The sequence below is a fragment of the Bufo gargarizans genome, chromosome 6, assembly GCF_014858855.1.
Source record: "Bufo gargarizans isolate SCDJY-AF-19 chromosome 6, ASM1485885v1, whole genome shotgun sequence".
Taxonomy (NCBI): Eukaryota; Metazoa; Chordata; class Amphibia; order Anura; family Bufonidae; genus Bufo; species Bufo gargarizans.
The window spans coordinates 41258316-41279501 of record NC_058085.1 but is presented as its reverse complement, the minus strand read 5'-3'; the positions used below and the strand labels follow the sequence as shown (position 1 = coordinate 41279501).

Sequence of the window (21186 nt, the reverse complement as noted above, 5' to 3'; positions counted from 1 at the left end):
CTGCCCAGCTACTTACACATCACACACACACACACACACAGCTCAGCTATACAGCTATTACACAATACAGCCCTGCCCAGCTACTTACACATCACACACATACAGCTCAGCTATAAAGCCATTACACAATACAGCCCTGCCCTACTACTTACACATCACACACACACAGCTCAGCTATACAGCTATTACACAATACAGCCCTGCCCAGCTACTTACACATCACACACATACAGCTCAGCTACATACACACTGGAATTACAAACTTCACAAAAACCTGGACATGTGATTTCCATGACTCCGCCCACACGTGATCATATGGTCATGACATCATCACAGGTCCTTTACTTCGTCTTGCAGCACAGCCTGGAGCCTGACTCCTCCTACACATGGTCATGACATCATCACAGGTCCTTTGCTTCCTCCTGCAGCACAGCCTGGAGCCTGACTCCTCCCACGGTCACATGGTCATGACATTATTATAGGTCCTTTACTTCCTCCTGCAGCACAGCCTGGAGCCTGACTCCTCCCACACATAATCACATGGTCATGACATCATCACAGGTCCTTTGCTTCCTCCTGCAGCACATCCTGGAGCCTGACTCCTCCCACGGTCACATGGTCATGACATCATCACAGGTCCTTTGCTTCCTCCTGCAGCACATCCTGGAGCCTGACTCCTGCACATGGCGGTAGAAATAGTAACACTGGATGCTCCATGGTGAAGGATTGTCAGAGGAAGAGGAGGACACGCCCCGCCTGAGTAAGTGGTAAAGGGAACCCGTCATGTGGATATTTGATTATAATCTAACTAATTATATACAATCATTAACTTCTAGAAAGTACTTTAGATGTATTCACTCACTGGTGTTACTTCATAATATACACACAAAGATGGCGCATGCTAATGAGCTGATTGGAGTCCAGCGTGTATTTAATTCAGAGCTATAGCCACTCCCCTGCACACCGGCTGCTGAGTCATATGGAAAATAACTGTCAATCTGCAGCCGGTAGTCGGGGAGAGTCAGGAGTCCATGAATATTCATGTTGTCAGATTGACTGGGTCAATTAAAGAAAGTGACCCAGCATTTTGCTAAGAGAATCAGTCACTTATTCATGTTGCCCTTCGTTAGGACACCATAAAACTGGTGACAGGTTCCCTTTAAAGGGTTTGTCTCACTTCAGCAAGTGGCATTTGTCATGGCGAGAAAGTTAATACAAGGCATTTCTAATGTATTGTTATTGTCCATATTGCTTCCTATGCTGGCTGGATTCATTTTTCTATCTCAATATACACTTTTCGTTTCCATGGTTATGACCACCCTGCAATACATCAGCGGTGGCCGTGCTTGCACACTATAGGAAAAATCACCAGCCTATGTGCGCTTTCATGGTCCTGGCTACCAGAAAGGGCTGAGTGCAAGCATGACCACCACTGATGGATTGCAGGGTGGTCGTAACCATGGAAACAAGCAGTGTATATTGTGATAGAAAGAAAAATGCAGAGAGCAAAGGAGGCAATATAGACAATCACAATACATTAGTGTCTTGTATTAACTTTCTGTACATGATAAATGCCATTTACTGAAGTAATACAACGCTTTTAAGGCCTGTTTAAAACCTGCGTTAAAGGATTTTGAAGCATTCTGGTGGGATCCAGCCGCACCCTGACAAGTATGTAGTGAAGTGGCCGGACAAATCCCATTGGGATCAGCGGTTTTCATGCGGCCGCTACTCTGTATGTTTTCCGGTATGTGTCCTGATCTCTGCCGCTCCCCATTATAGTGGGTGTCTGGCAGCTTCTGGCAGTGTCAGATCTGGACATCTCCAACAGGAGAACAGCCGGAGACGGGAAATGCTACTGTGAAACTAGCCTCAGGCTCCACGTGCCGGACAGATCCGCGGCTCCACGTGCCGGACAGATCCGCGGCTCCACGTGCCGGACAGATCCGCGGCTCCACGTGCCGGACAGATCCGCGACTCCGCCCCGGCCTTATTATAGTCAATGGGGACAGAGCGGCAGTCAGGGGGCACACGTGGACTAGCAGCAGGACTGATCCGACAGGCTGTTCACCCGCGGACACAGCCTGCAGGACTCCACTGCCGCTAGTGTGAAACTAGCCTAAGTGTGATGTAATCCTCCTTTTTTTTTTTTTTTCTTTCTGTGAGGTCTGGAGCTGAAAACAAACATAGTGTGAAGTAAGGGAATGGACATCACAGCAATACAGTGGTGGCAGATATCACAGATGTGATACGCTGCCATCTTCTGAGTGAAATGCATCTAGCTGTGCAGCTGAAACAGGGAATAATATGTCCCAAAAATACATTAGGGAGACCAAAGAAAAGAAGCACAGCGATTATACAAACTTTATTGGAAACATTTTACATTTTTCAAACCAGCACCTGGATCTGAATGCTTTCATATTAGCATGTCATTAAAAATGTTGTGTAGCCACATATACATGTATCTGTATAAGCGCCACCTTCTGATTGTCCAGGGGTGTTGGGAGTTGGACCTCTACACTGAGCTCATATTGAAAACCTATCCAGAGTACATGCCGGAGAAACCCTTTAACCCCTTAGGGCCGCATGACGTACCAGTACGTCATGAGTTTAAAATAAGATTGTGGCGCTGCTGGGGTTAATCCGAACGAGATGCTGGCTGAAATCATTCAGCCGGCATCCTGTCACAACGCCGGGGAAGGGATCATGTGACCCCGCCGTGCCGGCGATCGCAGCAAACCGCAGGTCAATTCAGACCTGCGGTTTGCTGCGCTTTCAGCTGATTCTGGGTGGTGCAGGGGGGGTGTTGCGGGCGGTGCAGGAGGCAGGCGGTGCGGCATGCGGGATCGCGATCCCCCGCCCTCCTCCCCTTGAATAATCATTGGTGTGCAGTGGTATACCAGGGTGTCAGCACATTGCTGACACCCTGGTATAAACTGCTGACATCGGCGATGCGATGTCAGCTGTATAACCCTTTCCATACCGCGGTCCGTACAGACTGCTGTATGGAAAAAGGTTAACCACTCAGGGAGCACCCTCCCTCTCCCATCGGTGGGCTGCTGTGCCTTGAGAGCCCCCAGATAGCCCCCCGGCAGCCCCGGGCAAACGGGGAAGGTTCCCATGGCAACAGGACGCCTTCTCAGGCATCCTGCTGTCCATGGTGCTGACCAGATCTGTGCTAAAGGCATAGATCTGTTCAGACAACGTGTAAGTAAAACACAGTACAGTACCCTATATAGTGTACTGTACTATATTATACAGACATCAGACCCAATGGATCTTCAAGAACCAAGTGGGTCTGGGTCATTTTTTTTTTTTTTTAAAGTGACAAAAGTTAAGATAAAAAAAACAAAAAAAAAAACACTACACATATTAGGTATTGCCGTGTCCGTAATGACCTGATCTATAAAACGGTCATGTTACTTTCCCCTCATGGTGAACGCCATTAAAAAAAAAAACTATGAGAAAATTTAAATTTTGCCCACCTTACTTCACAAAAAAGGTAATAAAAAGTGATCAAAAAAGTCGCATGTACGCCAAAATAGTATGAATCAAACCGTTATCTCATCCCGCAAAAATCATACCCTACCCAAGATAATCGCCCAAAAACTGAAAAAACTATGGCTCTTAGACTATGGAAACACTAAAACATGATTTTTTTTTGTTTCAAAAATGAAATCATTGTGTAAAACTTAAATAAATAAAAAAGTATACATATTAGATATCGACGCGTCCGTATCGACCGGCTCTATAAAAATATCTAACCCCTCAGGTGACCTCCGTAAAAAAATAAAAAGAGTGTAAATTTTTTTTTTTATCATAGCACGTCACTAAAAGTGTAATAGCAAGCGATCAAAAAGTCATATGCACCCCAAAATAGTGCCAATCAAACCGTCATCTCATCCCGCAAATAATGAGACCCTACTTAAGATAATCGCCGAAAAACTGAAAAAACTATGGCTCTTAGACTATGGACACTACAACATTTTTTTTGTTTTAAAAATGAAATCATTGTGTAAAACTTATATAAATAAAAAAAATTGTATACATATTAGGTATCGCCGCGTCCGTGACAACCTGCTCTATAAAATTACCACATGATCTAACCTGTCAGATGAATGTTGTAAATAACAAAAGAAGTGCGAAAAAAGCTATTTCTTGTTACCATGTACCCTAAACTAGTACCAAAAAAATTCCACCCTATCCCGTAGTTTCTAAAATGGGGTCACTTTTCTGGGAGTTTCTACTCTAGGGGGTGCATCAGGGGGCTTCAAATGGGACATGGTGTAAATAAACCAGTCCAGCAAAATCTGGCTTCCAAAAACCATACGGCGCACCTTTCCCTCTACGCCCTACTGTGTGCCCGTACAGTAGTTTACAGCCACATATGGGGTGTTTCTGTAAATGGCAGAGTCAGGGCAATAAAGATACAGTCTTGTTTGGCTGTTAACCCTTGCTTTGTTAGTGGAAAAAATGGGTTAAAATGGAAAATTAGGCAAAAAAATTAAATTCTCAAATTTCATCCCCATTTGCCAATAACTCTTGTGCAACACCTAAAGGGTTAACAAAGTTTGTAAAATCAGTTTTAAATACCTTGAGGCGTGTAGTTTATAGAATGGGGTCATTTTCGGGCGGTTTCTATCATGAAAGCTTCACAAAGTGACTTCAGAGCTGTAGTGGTCCCTAAAAATTGGGTTTTTGTAAATTTCTGAAAAAATTCAAGATTTGCTTCTAAACTTCTAAGCCTTGTGAAATCCACAAAAAATAAAATATCATTCCCAAAATAATTCAAACATGCAGTAGACGTATGGAGAATGTAAAGTCATCAAAATTGTTGGGTGTATTACTATGTATTACAGAAGTAGAGAAACTGAAACTTTGACATTTGCAAATTTTGCCACATTTTTGGTAAATTCAGTATTTTTTTAATGTAAAAAAAATTATTTTTTAACTTCATTTTACCAGTGTCATGAAGTACAATATGTGATGAAAAAACAATCTCAGAATGGCCTGGATAAGTCAAAGTGTTTTAAAGTTATCAGCACTTAAAGGGACACTGGTCAGATTTGCAAAAAGTCCTTAAGGGGTTAATGACCGCTGTATTTCGTCTTGCCACTTGTTAAAAAAAACTAAAAAATCTATTAAACTACAACATCTGTGTGGTCGCAAGGAGTTGCCAAAAAACAAATCTGCCAACCCAATGTCTGTCTAGATCAGGCATGCTCAACCTGCGGCCCTCCAGCTGTTGCAAAACTACAACTCCCATAATTCCCTGACAGTCTACAGCTATCATCCTACAGAAGGGCATCAGGTTGAGCGACCCTAGTCTAGATAGTAATAATAATCTTTATTTCCAGGACGTCCTACATGACAGCACAAATGGAGGATGTCCTTATGTACCGCTAAAGGTACAGGAAGCACAGAGCTGTTACAAGTCCCTCCCTCCCCTCCAACTCCAGTGTTCTTCCTGTCCCTTACAGGTCAGCAGCCAACACGGAGGATCCCTGGCATAGGAGCCCAGGATAGGATTGGGGGGAATTATGCTTCTACTTTTATCCCTGAACCGGAGGGTTCGGCTAGCACCCCTTTAGCGGGGTCTCCTGGCCTTACCATTGAGGCCGCGGGGTCTGGTTGCGGTGTCCGCTTTCTCTCTGGAGAGGCTCTCGGCTCCGTACTGCATACTCCGTCTGAGTTTTACGTGCAGGGTGCAGCCATATTGAGCGTGGTCCCAGGAGCATCACTTCCGGCGGCTTTGGTGCACCTCTGCAAGCCGGGTGACATCCTCCTGTGAGATGTCCAGCGAGAGAGCACGCTGGAATGCCTGGCGTGGTGTGGATGGCCTAACAAAGCAGGAGTCCCCATTAGAAATGGACTCTCATTATCCATTTTGGGATTCTCCTGTAGGATGGATTCCCAGAAGAGGGAGGAGCAGACTGGTGGCGGAAGGGGGCAGGACTATTAAGGTATGGTGGGAAATCAAATGTTTGTGTACTCCACCATGGAAGGTCCAGTGTCTGGTCGGTCTGTGCTGGGTTCAGAACCTCCTGCCCAGGGTCATGTAAGTCAGTTGTGCTGTATAGGACCTGTAATAATACTTTGGGATTTCTGACTAGCTAGCAGTTTGTTTTGTAATTTCAGGATGATAAAGATGTGGTGCATAAAAATCCTTCTGAACCTAAAAAGAAAGTGAAAAGATGTGTGACTTGCGCTAAGAAGCCGGCAGAGTCTTACTTTAAACAACTTTGCACCTCCTGCATTGATAGATTGATAAAAGTAGAACAGCCATCTTTATCAGCTGAAATTACGAAGATTATAAAGGAGGAAGTACACTCCTCAGTGGTCAAATTAATGCCAAAATCTGTTCCGCAGTCTCATGTTAGAAGACCTAGAGCTGATATGGGCTCAGATTCAGAGGAAGAATCCACTAGTAACATTAGATTAGAGGGAGAAATGGATGAAATTGCTTCTTGTCCTGCAGAAGAGGGAATAAAGTTCTTTTTTTCATCCGAGGATTTAGACGTTCTCATTTCTGCTGTCTGTCAGACAATGGACGTAGAGGACGTCGCCCAACCTCGTTCTATACAGGATGAGATGTTTGGCGGACTAAAAGCAAAAAAGAAAACACTCTTTCCAGTAAATGAAAATCTAAAATTACTCATATTGGAGGAATGGGAGGAAGCGGAAAAGAGGCTTTACATATCTCGTGAGTTTAAGAATCGTCTAGGCTTTAATGCAGAAGATACAAAATTGTGGGTGGATACCCATAAAATGTATATACTCATTGCAAAAGTAATTAAAGAAAACTCCTTGCCCTTTGATGATTCCTAACAGCTTAAGGACGCTATGGATAGAAAAATAGATGGTCTTTAAAAAAATCCTGCTAAGTATCTTCTGCATTGATCAATACAAATATTGCCGCTACTTCACTGTCTCGATTATTATTTTCATGGCTCTCCCAACTAGAAAACCATCTAAAGATGAAAATCTCCAGGGGAGAAATTCTGCAGTCCATTCCACTTTTAAAAATGGCAACTGCGTTTGTCTCCGATGCTTCGGCGGAATCTATTAGATTCGCTGCCAGAGGCAGTTCCCTTTCAAATGCCTCCGGACGAGCATTGTGGCTTAAGAGGTGGTCTGGGGACATTCCGTCAAAAAATAAGCTTTGTACTATCCCATTATCTGGTACTTACAGTTGCAAGAAAAAGTATGTGACCCCATATGGAATTATCTGAATTTCTGCACAAATTGGTCATAAAATGTGATCTGATCTTCATCTAAGTCACAACAATAGACAATCACAGTCTGTTTAAACTAATAACATACAAAGAATTAAATGTAATCATGTTTTTATTGAACACCCCATGTAAACATTCACAGTGCAGGTGGAAAAAGTATGTGAACCCTTGGATTTAATAACTGGTTGAACCTCCTTTTGGCAGCAATAACTTCAACCAAACGTTTCCTGTAGTTGCAGATCAGACGTGCACAACGGTCAGGAGTAATTCTTGACCATTCCTCTACAGAACTGTTTAAAGTTCAGCAATATTCTTGGGATGTCTGGTGTGAATCGCTTTCTTGAGATGCCACAGCATCTCAATCGGGTTGAGGTCAGGACTCTGACTGGGCCACTCCAGAAGGCGGATTTTCTTCTGTTTAAGCCATTCTGTTGTTGATTTACTTCTATGCTTTGGGTTGTTGTCCTGTTGCAACACCCATCGTCTGTTGAGCTTCAGCTGGTGGACAGATGGCCTTAAGTTCTCCTGCAAAATGTCTTGATAAACTTGGGAATTTTTCCTTGATGATAGCAATCCGTCCAGGCCCTGACACAGCAAAGCAGCCCCAAACCATGATGCCCCACCACCATACTTCACAGTTGGGATGAGGTTTTGCTGTTGGTGTGCTGTGCCTCTTTTTCTCCAAACATAGTGTTGTGTGTTTCTTCCAAACAACTCAACATTGGTTTCATCTGTCCACAGAATATTTTGCCAGTACTGCTGTGGAACATCCAGGTGCTCTTGTGCAAACTGTAAACGTGCAGCAATGTTTTTTTTTTTGAACAGCAGCGGCTTCCTCTGTGGTATCCTCCCATGAAATCCATTCTTGTTTAGTGTTTTACGTATCGTAGATTCGCTAACAGGGATGTTAGCATATGCCAGAGACTTTTGTAAGTCTTTAGTTGACACTCTCTAGGATTCTTCTTCACCTCATTGAGCAGTCTGCGCTGTGCTCTTGCAGTCATCTTTACAGGACGGCCACTCCTAGGAGAGTAGCAGCAGTGCTGAACTGTCTCCATTTATAGACAATTTGTCTTACCGTGGACTGATGAACAGCAAGGCTTTTGGAGATACTTTTATAACCCTTCATGCAAGTCAACAATTCTTAATCATAGGTCTTCTGAGAGCTCGTTTGTGCGAGGCATCATTCACATCAGGCAATGCTTCTTGTGAAAAGAAAACCCAGAACTGGTGTGTGTTTTTTATAGGGCAGGGCAGCTGTAACCACCACCTCCAATCTCATCTCATTGATTAGACTCCAGTTGGCTGACACCTCATTCCCAATTAGCTCTTGTAGATGCCATTAGTCTAGGGGTTCACATAATTTTCCCACATGCACTGTAAATGTTTACATGGTGTGTTCAATAAAAACATGGTAACATTTAATTCTTTGTGTGTTATTAGTTTAAGCAGACTGTGATTGTCTATTGTTCAGATAACATGTTATGACCAATTTGTGAAGAAATCCATATAATTCCAAAGGGTTCACATACTTTTTCTTGTAACTGTATGTTTTTGGCCCTGTTCAGGATTCTATTCTGGAAAATGCTACAGAAAAAAAAAGAGAGGGTTTCCAGAGGACAAAAATAAAAAGTCCCAGTCCTTTCAGAAGCCAGGTCCCCGATATACGTCTCGGTCTTACAGAGGCAAAGGTAAATCAGGAAGGTGGAGTTACCCAAAGGGTTGTAAGGGTAGAGGGTTCCTCCTTAATCCAAATACTACACAACAAAAACAATGACATTCTTTTGGTGGGAGGAAGATTGAAAACCTTCCTTCCACAATGGGAAGAAATTACTCACAATACTTGGATTTTAGAAACAACAGAGGAAGGATACAGAATAGAATTTGTATATTCTCCCCCTATTGAGTTTATAAGCCATCAAGCCAGTACCTCCAGAACAAATCGGTCTGGGACATTACTCTTGAGTTTTTTGTTTTGTTTGTTTTTTTAAAGCCAAATGGGACATATCGATCCATTCTAAACCTAAAAATACTGAAAAAATTATTTTTGATCAAAAGATCCGCATTCCAAAGTCGGTAAGATGGAGTCTTTCATGGTGGAGAGATTCAGAGAACTTATAATTTTGAATTCCATGAACTTTAGAACCTCACATTCTAGTAACAATGGATGCCGGCAAGTCGGGCTGGGGAGACCAGGTGTATGACTTATAATTTTTAGGGTCCCTGGGGTGACAATCTCTCTCACAGGTCCTCAAACTTCAGGGAGTTGAGAGCAGTCTTGGAAACTTTCCTAAAAGTGGAGAATCTTCTAAAGGCCTACATGTACAGGTTCTCTCAGGCAACATTGCAACAGTATTATTCCTGAAACATCAAGGGGGGTCAAGATTTCCGCCCCTTTCAGTGGCTGTAGATGCTTTGTCTCAGAGTTGGGATATGAATCTGGCCTATGCCTTCCCGTCTTTTCCTCTAATTGGGTCAACCCTGAAAAAGCTGAGGTCGGAACGAGTAACTCTGGTCCTAATAGCTCCATATTGGCAGAAACAAAGCTGGCTCCCAATTCTAAAGAACTTGGCATTGGAAGAACCCTTTTTTCTTCCCTCAGAAGACGACCTATTGTCTCAGGGGCCTCTTTGGCATCCACAAGTGCACAGGTTGAAGCTGGCAGCATGGATTCTGAAGAGCAGATACTAAGAGCCAGGGGCCTGTCGGAAAGAGTTATAACAACCATGCTACAAATTCACAAGATGATAACTTCTACCATCTAAGGTAAGATTTTAAAGAAATTTCGTTCCTGGTTTGTTTCTCTTCAAAAAAAGTCAATTTCCCCTTCTATTCAGGACATTCTAGAATTTCTGCAGGAAGGTTTTAACATGGGTCTCAGGCCCAATAAAAGTTCAGATTTCAGCTTTGAGTTGGTTACTTGACTTCCCTCTAGCAGAGCACAATTGGATAAAAACATTTTCTCGTGCCATCTCCAGAATCCGGCCTCTGGTAAGAAAGTCAGTCCCTCCTTGGGACTTGTCACTAGTATTGGAGAACCTATGTAATCCTCCTTTTAAACCTTTAGAAAACTGTGAAATAAAAATGCTCTCTTTCAAAAGAGTATTTCTAGTTGCGATAACATTGGCAAGGAGAGTAGGAGAGATGCAGGCTTTTTCTTCAGGAGAACCATATATGAGGATTCTGGATGACAGAGTCATCTTAAAATTGGACCCAGCCTTTATGCCAAAAGTCATTTTTGTACAGGTCCGAAGAATGCGAAATAGCGACGTTTTCATACTCTAGATGTTCGTCGTTCAGTAATACAATATTTAGAAGTCACTCGCCCCTTTAGGAAAGATTCAGCTTTATTTGTACAATTCGCAGGGAAGAATAAGGGAAAACAAGCTTCAAAATCCACTATTGCAAGATGGATTAGATCAACAATCCAGCAAGCTTATACTTCCCAGAATAAAGACCGTCTATTCAAAGTCACAGCCCATTCTACTCAAGCAGTGGTTGCTTCTTAGGTGGAAAGAGCTAATGCCTCACTGGAACAAATCTGCAGGGCAGCTTTCTGGTCTAGTTTTCAAACCTTCTACAGACTAGACCTATCTGCTAATAGAGACCTAGCCCTTGGACGTAAAGTCCTACAGGCTGTGGTCCCTCCCTAGTTTATCTGGTATTGCTCCATGTGTGCTGTCATGATGGACTTCCTGGAAAGTAGAATTTAGACTTAACGGTAAATAGTTTTCCGACATGACAGCACCCTACTTATCCTTCCCTAAATATATATGGTTTATTACTTGGAAATGTGTGTAGATATATGTATATATGTTGCTTAACCGATGTGATGATTTAAAAACACTGGTGTTTGAGGGGAGGGAGGGGCTTTTAACCTCTTCAGGACACAGGGCGTACCGATACGCCCTGATGTCCTGGTACTTAAGGACACAGGGCGTATGGGTACGTCCTGTGTATTTCCGATCACCGCCGCCCGGCAGGCGATGATCGGAACCCACCATCAGTGCTCCAGACTAAAAAAAATACCTAGTAGCCATTGGCTCCTGAACTGAAAAATTTAGTTGCCAAATCAAATTTTTAGGAGCCAAATCAAAACCGAATCAAAATTTTGGTATCGTGACAACGCTACGCCAATCAGATCGACGTAGGGTTGTTTTGATACCAAAATTTTGATTAGCTTTCGTCACCATAAAAAAGTATTGCGATACTCAATACCACGCAAAAAAAAAACACCAAAAAAAGCTGCGTGCATTTCGCATTTTATGAAACATTCGGGGCCCATAATACCACAGTCCTATCCTATTTTTTGGGGTGACAAGGTGACTAAAAAATGGCGAATGCTCACCGCATAGGAGATATTTTTTAATAATTTAATAGTTTGGACAGCGCTATGTAATATGTTTATTTATTTATTGTTTATATATTTTAGATGTAAAATTTGGAAAGGGGGGATTTAAACTTAATATTTTAGGGTACTTTCAGTTTTATCCCCATGCATTCTGAATGGAGAGTAATCCGTTCAGGATGCATCAGGATGTCGTCAGTTCAGTCATTTTGACTGATCAGGCAAAAGATAAAACCGCAGCATGCTACGGTTTTATCTCCGGCGAAAAAAACTGAAGATTTGCCTGAATGCCGGATCCGGCATTTTTCCCCATAGGAATGTATTAGTGCCAGATCTGGCATTCAAAATACCGGAAAGCACCCGCACTAAATCCGGACCCATTCACTTCTATGGGGCTGTGCACATCAGCGGTGATTTTCACACATCACTTGTGCGTTGCGTGAAAATCGCAGCATGCTCTATGTTGTGCGTTTTTCACGCAATGCAGGCCCCATAGAAGTTAATGGGGCTGTGTGAAAATTGCAAGCAAGTGCGGATGCAGTGCGATTTTCACGCATGGTTGCTAGGATGAAAGTCTATTCACTGTATTATTTTCCCTTATAACATGGTTCTAAGGGAAAATGATAGCATTCTTTATACAGAATGCATAGTAGAAGGTCAATATAATAAACATTGGTGGCGCAGTGTGCCCCCCCCAACACCCCAGTATAATAAACATTAGTGGCACAGTGCGCCCCCCTCAATATAATAAACATTGGTGGCGCAGTGCGCACCCCCCACCAACACCACTGCGCTGCTGAGAATTCTAGAGTCTGACTCGCGGTTCTTTTAACTCAAAGAATCGAATGAGTCACTAACTTTAAGTCGGATCTTTTGATTCTTTTAACCTGAGACTCATTCGATTCTTTCTTAGACTCCCTGCACTTGTGTCAGTGACTCAGAGCTGCTAGTGCTTGCCTTGCCTCAGCTCTGATTGGTTGGTGGGTGGGGAGGGGAGTGGCTGGCAGAAGCAGCTTCCACTCTAGGGTCAGATTACACTCCTCCTGAGTCCCTCCCCTCCCTGCTGCCAGCGGCTCTGCTATTGTGTGCTGTGACTCACTGACTCAGCTCTGATTGGTTGGTTGGCGGGGATGGGAGGGGCTGGCAGAAGCAGCTTCCACTCTAGGGTCAGATTACACTCCTCCCGAGTCCCTCCCCTCCCTGCTGCCAGCGGCTCTGCTATTGTGTGCTGTGACTCACTGACTCAGCTCTGATTGGTTGGTGGGTGGGGAGGGGCTGGCAGAAGCAGCTTCCACTCTAGGGTCAGATTACACTCCTCCCGAGTCCCTCCCCTCCCTGCTGTTGTGTGCTGTGACTCACTGAGTCAGACTGAGAAAAACATCGGCGGTGGCGGGGCAGAGAACTATCAGCTCCTATTCAACGGCAGAGCTGCGGCGGGTCTAGTCGCAAATGGCGACAAGACTAAAAAGTCGTCGCCATTTGTAAATGCTAAGTCGCATTGGCGACCACTTTGGTCGCCATCTGGAGCCCCAAATCATTGAGCAGGCACCTCGGCTAAATGCGCGGGAGTTGTCCCGTGACCCCCCTGTGTCTGAATTGACCTGCGGTTTGCGGCGGTGATCGGGTCCCCATGCGGCTGTAGGGGGGACCCGATGGCATGGAAGGCAGCCGCCTGGATCTCACAGTCCGGAAGCTGTATGAGTAATACACACAGTATTACTCATACAGCCAATGCATTCCAATACAGAAGTATTGGAATGCATTGCAAAGGATTAGACCCCCAAAAGTTCAAGTCCCAAAGTGGGACAAAAAAAGAAAGTAAAAAATAAAGTTTTCCCCCAAAAAAATTAAACGTTCCAAAAAAAAAAAAAAGTAATTTTCCCTAAATAAAGTTAAAAAACTATTAGTAAAAAATAGGGGGGAAAAAAAAGGTATACATATTAGGTATCGCCGCGTCGTATCAACCGACTCTAAAAACATATCACATGACCTAACCCCTCAGATAAACACCCCAAATTTTTTTTAATAAAAACTGTGCTAAATAAACCATTTTTTGGTCCCTTACATCACAAAAAGTGTAAGGCCTCTTTCACACGGGCGTCAGTTTTTTTGCCCGGATAAGAGCTGGGTGCGTTGCGGGAAAATGCGCGGTTTTCCCGCGCGAGTGCAAAACATTGTCATGCGTTGCACTCGCGTGAGAAAAATCGCGCATGTTTGGTACCCAAACCCGAACTTCTTCACAGAAGTTCGGGCTTGGGATTGATGTTCTGAAGATTGTATTATTTTCCCTTATAACATGGTTAAAAGGGAAAATAATAGCATTCTGAATACAGAATGCATAGTAAAACAGCGCTAGAGGGGTTAAAATAAAATAAAAAATAATTTAACTCACCTTAGTCCACTTGATCACGAAGCCCGGCATCTCCTTGTGTCTCCTCTGCGCTGAACAGGACCTGGGGTGAGCTGCTCCATTAAATACCGGTTAAGGACCTTCGATGACGTCACTCCGGTCCGGTCACCATGGTAAAAGACCATGTGATGACCGGAGTGACGTCATCTTAGGTCCTTAACCGGTATTTAATGGAGCAGCTCACCCCAGGTCCTGTTCAGCGCAGAGGAGACACAAGGAGATGCCGGGCTTCGCGATCAAGTGGACTAAGGTGAGTTAAATTATTATTTATTTTATTTTAACCCCTCTAGCACTGTTTTACTATGCATTCTGTATTCAGAATGCTATTATTTTCCCTTATAACCATGTTATAAGGGAAAATAATAATGATCGGGTCTCCATCCCGATCGTCTCCTAGCAACCGTGCGTGAAATTCGCACTGCATCTGTACTTGCTTGCGGATGCTATGCGATTTTCACGCACCCCATTCACTTCTATGGGGCCTGCGTCACGTCAAAATCGGCCAATATAGAGCATGCTGCGATTTCCACTGAACGCACAAGTGAAGCGTGAAAAACAACGCTCATGTGCACAGCCCCATAGAAATGAATGGGTCAGGATTTAGTGCGGGTGCTATACGTTCGCCGCACGGATCGCACCCGCACGGAAAACTCGCCCGTGTGAAAGGGGCCTAATAGCAAGCTATCAAAAAGTCATATGCACCCAAAAATAGTGCCAATCAAACCGTCATCTCATCCCGCAAAAAATTAGACCCTAGCTAAGGCTACTTTCACACTTGCGGCAGTGTGATCCGGCGGGCAGTTCCGTCGTCGGAACTGGCCGCCGGATCCGCCGATCTGCCGCTGACTGAAAGCATTTGTGAGACGGATCCGGATGCGGATCCTTCTCACAAATGCATTGCAAGGACGGATCCGTCTCTACGCTTGTCATGCGGACTGACGGATCCGTCATGTAAATTTTTTTTTCTCATTTTTACCGATCTGCGCATGCCGGATCCGGCGCTAATACATTCCTATGGGAAAAAATGCAAGTCTTCAGTTTTTTTCGCCGGAGAGAAAACCGTAGCATGCTGCGGTTTTCTCTTTTGCCTGATCAGTCAAAACGACTGAACTGAAGACATCCTCATGCAAACTGAACGGATTACTCTCCATTCAGAATGCATGGGGATAAAACTGATCAGTTCTTTTCCGGTACAGAGCCCCTAGGACAGAACTCTATGCCGGAAAAGAAAAAAAAACCAAAGTGTGAAAGTACCCGAAGATAATCGTCCAAAAACTGAAAAAAATATGGCTCTCAGAATATGGAGACACTAAAATATGATTTTTTTTTGTTTGTTTCAAAAATTATATTATTGTGTAAAACTTACATAAATAAAAAAAAAAGTATACATATTAGGTATCGCAGCGTCTGTGAGAACCTGGTCTTCAAAAATATCACATGATCTAACCTGTCAGATGAATGTTGTAAAAAACAAAAAATAAAAACGGTGCCAAAACAGCTATTTCTTGTTACCTTGCCTCACAAAAAGTGTAATATAGAGTGTGGCAAACATCGCCACTTATAGAATGTCTTTCTTGTCTGTACCTCTTCCCCTCCCCCCTTTTCCTGTGCCATTGTTTCCCCAGCAGGGTGTTGTCTCAGGGACACTGGGAGGCCTGTTTAAACTAGCTGCAGTGTCCCCCCTCAACCTCCCATCGGCCCTTGCTATTGTCTGACCCCACCTTTCCTTGTAGCATAGTAATCTATGTATTGTATGTAAATGAGGCGGTTGGAGGTTTGAAAGCAGGTGCGCATGCCTAGTAAAATCAGTTGACTCCCAAACTGTGTGTCGTCCAGTTACTGGGGAAATTGTCTCTTGGATATTGACCTGCTTCTTCAGCTACAAGGGGATTTAAGTGAAGATATTGAGGGTATACCTTGAAGCTCCGCAACATAGAGCAACCAAAAATCATATGTACCCTAAACTAATACCAACAATACTGCCACCCTATCCCGTAGTTTCTAAAATGGGGTCACTTTTATAGAGTTTCGTGACGCAGACGAGCGGCAGCGTCACGACTGACGTCACATGCCTGCACGGCCTCGTTCATTCAGAAAGTAGGCCGGGAACATGACGTCAGTCGTGACGCTGCCGCTCCTCTGCCCGGCCGGCCAGCATTAAGATAACAGCCCTGTGAGTAGGATGTGGCTATATTGAATGTTCTACTGCAGAGGGGGCCTCATGAATAGAATCCTTATTAATTGTACACATTTTATAACTACTGGAGCTGGGGGCCGGAGCACAGTGAACGCACCGGCCCCCAGCTCCTCCCCGCTATTTTCTGCCGATATGTATCAATATCGGCCGAAATGGATTAGGTGCATTTTCTGCCGATATTTTCGGCCGCCGGAATTTCGGTGCACCTCTAGTTATTGTATTTTAATTGGGATTTTGTAGGATTTTACACTGTCTAATCTTCTTTCCATTCAGGTTCCTACAATATAGGATCCGCTCAGTGGATATCTTCTATATAAGATCCTTCTCTTGATTGACCCAACAAGAATGGATAGAGACAAGGATAAGATGGCGGAGAGTATAATAAATCTCACCCTAGAGATCCTCTTCCGGCTTACTGTAGAGGTGAGAGATTCTGATGATGTCATCATCTTATCTATGTTACTAACAGATGGACATGACTGGAGAGGGGAGAGACTCTAGAGATGTATGGAGTGATATTTATTACTGTGTCTCTCCATAACCAGGGCTACACAGTAGTGAAGAAGACCTCTAGTGAGCGCTGTCAGGCCCCTGTGTCTGAAGGATGGGGAAGAACCCTGAGCCCAATCATGGAGCCTCCACCTCACTCCCTGATACACGAGGAAATCAATAAAGAGAAGATCCTAGAACTCACCAACAAGATGATTGAGCTGCTGACTGGAGAGGTGACACTACTGGGAATGCTGGGACATTATACAGGAACGTTATGAAGGGATCTGGGTGATGACTGTATCATTGTGTTGTCAGGTTCTTATAAGGTGTCAGGATGTCGACGTCTATTTCTCCATGGAGGAGTGGGAGTATTTAGAAGGACACACAGATCAGTACAAGGACATTCTGATGGAGGATCACCGGCCCCTCACACCACCAGGTAATAGACATGACTAAAGGCATCCTCTCATTATCTTTATGTAAGGAATGAATTCAGTCACTGGATGTGTTTCCTACAGTTAAGGAAGAGAGAACAACACCGGAGAGATATACCAGTCCTCTCCTTCCACAGGATGGTTCAGAAGAAGATCACAATGTCCCACAGGATGATAAGGTCTCATGAAATGTTCCCTATGATCTGTAGAAGGCTGTGAAGATCTTGTGCTCAGTCTTGTTTTATCCACCAGTATTATATGATTTATCCTTGTATAATGAGAAAGGTAGAGATGGCAGGATTACAGCTGACCATAGACATTACATGTTGTCTGGATCTTCTCACAATTTTCTGCCTGTACAGACTTTTAAGATGGCCTCCTCTGTGAACTGCTGCAGATGTTTTGTGGTTGCACAAGAGTAGCACAACAGTTTGCCCTGGGGCCCTTAGAACTCTAGTTAATCTACTGTGTCCTTTATACTATAATCACTAGTAAGCACGGTGTTCTAGTGGTGATAGATAATCAGTTCTCACCTCTCTTGTGTTCTCCCCTGTCCCTTATACTAGGTACAGTATCTTCATGCCTGCAGTCATCTCAAAACTGGTAGACAGAATAGGAAGACAGTATTAAAGGGTTTGTTCAGGAATAAGTAACTTTTCTCATTTGTCCGCAGCCTCTACTATGGAAAGAGTCATACGTACCTGATACCCTTAGCTCCGGTTATGTGTTCCAGCTCCTGTGTGTCCATCTTCCAGTAAATGTTGTTTGCTTCCTCGCCAGCATAGGCATGGTCACCTGCTTCCAGTCATTGGCTGATGTTCAGTTTTTATCGCACAGGTGCAATGCGTTTTGCACACGGGTGATAAACTGACTGTGGTACCCAGACCCGAACCCAGACTTCTTTACTGAAGTTCGGGTTTGGGATCGGTGTTCTGTATATTTTATTATTTTCCATCATAACATGGTTATAATGGAAAATAATAGCATTCTTTAATTCAGAATGCTAAGTAAAAGATCTATTGTAGGATTAAAATAAAAAAAAAGTAACTCTCCTCATCCACTTGATTGTGCAGCCGGGCTCGTCTTCTTTCTTCTTCTTCTTGCAGGACCTGGCTGGAAAGGGACCTTCGGTGACGTCATCGCGCTCACCACGTGGTGAGCGCGGTGATGTCAACGCAGGTCCTGCTGAATTAAGATAGAAGGTTCTTCTATCTTCATTCAGCAGGACCTGTGCTGACGTGAGCACCTTTTACTTGGCATTCTGAATTAAAGAATGCTATTATTTTCCGTTATAATGGAAAATAATAAAGTAAATGGGGTCCCAGGTAACTCATCCCTCGTCTCCATAGCAACCATGCGTGAAAATCCCATTGCATCCGCTGTTGCCTGCGGATGCTTGCGATTTTCACGCATCCCCATTCATTTCTATAGGGCCTGAGTTGCGTGAAAAACACAAGTGATGCGTGAAAATCACCATTTATCTGAACAGCCTCATTGAAGTGAATGGGTCCGGATTCAGTGCAGGTGCAATGCGTTACGCATTGCACCCGCGCAGAATTATCACCCGTGTGAAAGGGGCCTTATACAGGAGACCTGCAGATATTTGGGTCAGATAACGCCTGCTGTCCGGTCATTTTTGGTTGTCTTTTCAGGTCATATAAAACCTTCCACACGACTTCTCCAACCGTCTGATGACTTCTACAATATTTCTTTCACAGCTTGTGAATCTGGGTGAAGATCTGAACAATATTAATCCTACAGAGACATATGTGAGGGGTGATGAGCAGAGTACAGAGGACATTTCTACAGATAACCGCCCAGGTGAGTAGTGACCACTAAGTAATGCAGAGAAGACCCATTTTATGTTACATTTTTAGGTTCTGTCTTCTGTCTGTTTTTTCAGCGTTATATTCACTGATTCAGCTAAAATTCTAAATAAATATGGATGGAAATGTGACAGCGTTATAGGTGATATACAGTATGTATATGATGTATATAGTCCATCCTCAGGAGAGGTCATTAATATCAGATAGGCAGCCTTGTTCTTCAGATGTATGGAGAGGACACAGTGCTCTGCGCGCTCTTAGGCCTCTTCCTGGCCATGCAATGTGACTTTCATCGGTCATAAGGCCTAGGCACAGAATACTCCTATTCGAGTGAATGGGTCTGAGCTGCAATGCCAAGCACAGCTACTATTCAACAGATGGCGCTGTGCTTGGTAAGCTGTGAGGAGGCTTTGTATTAACTGGACCTCCAGTGAGCACTGAGGCTTCCTCAGACAGCTGATTGATGGGGGTGCAGGGACCGGACCTCTGCTGATCTCATATTGATGACCTATGCTGAGAAAAATCTTTGTTTCCCTTTAATGATGAAAAACGGAAACAAAATATGCAAAACATCTTGCTTTATTCAGTATTGAGTATGAGAGCCAAGTGCATAAATACATTCACTTACACGCCTTGGCATCCTACCAATGAGGTTACTAATGTCTGAGGAATGTTCTGCCATGCTGAATGCATTTGGGCAAGCAAATCATCAAGATCTGCTGCTGGTACCTACAGTATCTCACAAAAGTCCACCCCTCACATTTTTGTAAATAGTTTATTCTATCTTTATTATTAATGTAATGGCCCCTCTTTATTATTAATGTAATGGCCCCTCTTTATTATTAATGCAAGGCCCCCTCTTTATTATTAATGTAATGGCCCCTCTTTAGTATTAATGTAATGGCCGTCCTGTAAAGATGACTGCAAGAGCACAGCGCAGACTGCTCAATGAGGTGAAGAAGAATCCTAGAGTGTCAGCTAAAGACTTACACAAGTCTCTGGCATATGCTAACATCCCTGTTAGCGAATCTACGATACGTAAAACACTAAACAAGAATGGATTTCATGGGAGGATACCACAGAGGAAGCCTCTACTGTCCAAAAAAAACATTGCTGCACGTTTAGTTTGCACAAGAGCACCTGGATGTTCCACAGCAGTACTGGCAAAATATTCTCTGGACAGATGAAACCAAAGTTGAGTTGTTTGGAAGAAACACACAACACTATGTGTGGAGAAAAAGAGGCACAGCACACCAACATCAAAACCTCATGCCAACTGTGAAGTATGGTGGTGGGGGCATCATGGTTTGGGGCTGCTTTGCTGTGTCAGGGCCTGGACGGATTGCTATCATCGAAGGAAAAATGTTTATCAAGACATTTTGCAGGAGAACTTAAGGCCATCTGTCCACCAGCTGAAGCTCAATAGAAGATGGGTGCTGCAACAGGACAACAACCCGAAGCATAGAAGTAAATCAACAACAGAATGGCTTAAACAGAAGAAAATCCGCCTTCTGGAGTGGCCCAGTCAGAGTCCTGACCTCAACCGGATTGAGATGCTGTTGCATGACCTCAAGAAAGCGATTCACACCAGACATCCCAAGAATATTGCTGAACTGAAACAGCTCTGTAAAGAGGAATGGTCAAGAATTACTCCTGACCGTTGTGCACGTCTGATCCGCAACTACAGGAAACGTTTGGTTGAAGTTATTGCTGCCAAAGGAGGTTCAACCAGTTATTAAATGCAAGGGTTCACATACTTTTTCCACCTGCACTGTGAATGTTTACATGGTGTGTTCAATAAAACATGGTAACATTTAACTCTTTGTGTGTTATTAGTTTAAGCAGATTGTGATTGTCTATTGTTGTGACTTAGATGAAGATCAGATCACATTTTATGACCAATTTGTGCAGAAATCTATATCATTTCAAAGGGTTCACATACTTTTTCTTGCAACTGTATATAATTCCACATGTGTTAATTCATAGTTTTGATGCCTTCAGTGTGAATCTACAATTTGCATCGTCATGAAAATAAAGAAAACTCTTTGAATGAGAAGGTGTGTCCAAACTTTTGGTCTGTACTGTATATATATATATATATATATAAAAAAATACTTATCTCTCTCCGTCACAGCTTGTGGTGCAGTGTGCCCCCCCCCTCAACTCTCCCAGTACTAAAATCATTGGTGGCAGTGGCCACAGGGTGTAGATATGCTAGGATATGCTCCCATTGTCTGATAGGTG

At 43.6% G+C, this 21186-nt stretch overlaps 1 protein-coding gene and 1 pseudogene across 3 annotated transcripts; both read left to right on the top strand.

The window, feature by feature from the left end:
- The window catches only part of LOC122939846, a 213905-nt pseudogene that overhangs the window by 18355 nt on the left and 174364 nt on the right, over window positions 1-21186 (top strand).
- Window positions 632-19676, top strand: LOC122939867 (gastrula zinc finger protein XlCGF66.1-like). 3 transcript variants are annotated; one of them, XR_006390185.1, is made up of 5 exons: window positions 632-760; window positions 16464-16613; window positions 16736-16915; window positions 16998-17295; window positions 18835-19676. XR_006390185.1 is itself a non-coding variant. In XM_044296063.1 (4 exons), the coding sequence occupies exons 2-4, from the start codon at window positions 16536-16538 to the stop codon at window positions 17136-17138; spliced, it is 399 nt and encodes a 132-aa protein (XP_044151998.1). In that variant the 5' UTR covers window positions 632-760; window positions 16464-16535; the 3' UTR covers window positions 17139-17983. The 3 variants fall into 3 exon arrangements, 1 of the variants encoding a protein (XP_044151998.1); XR_006390186.1 differs by lacking the exon at window positions 18835-19676 and adding an exon at window positions 17790-17977; XM_044296063.1 differs by lacking the exon at window positions 18835-19676 and having other exon boundaries at window positions 16998-17983.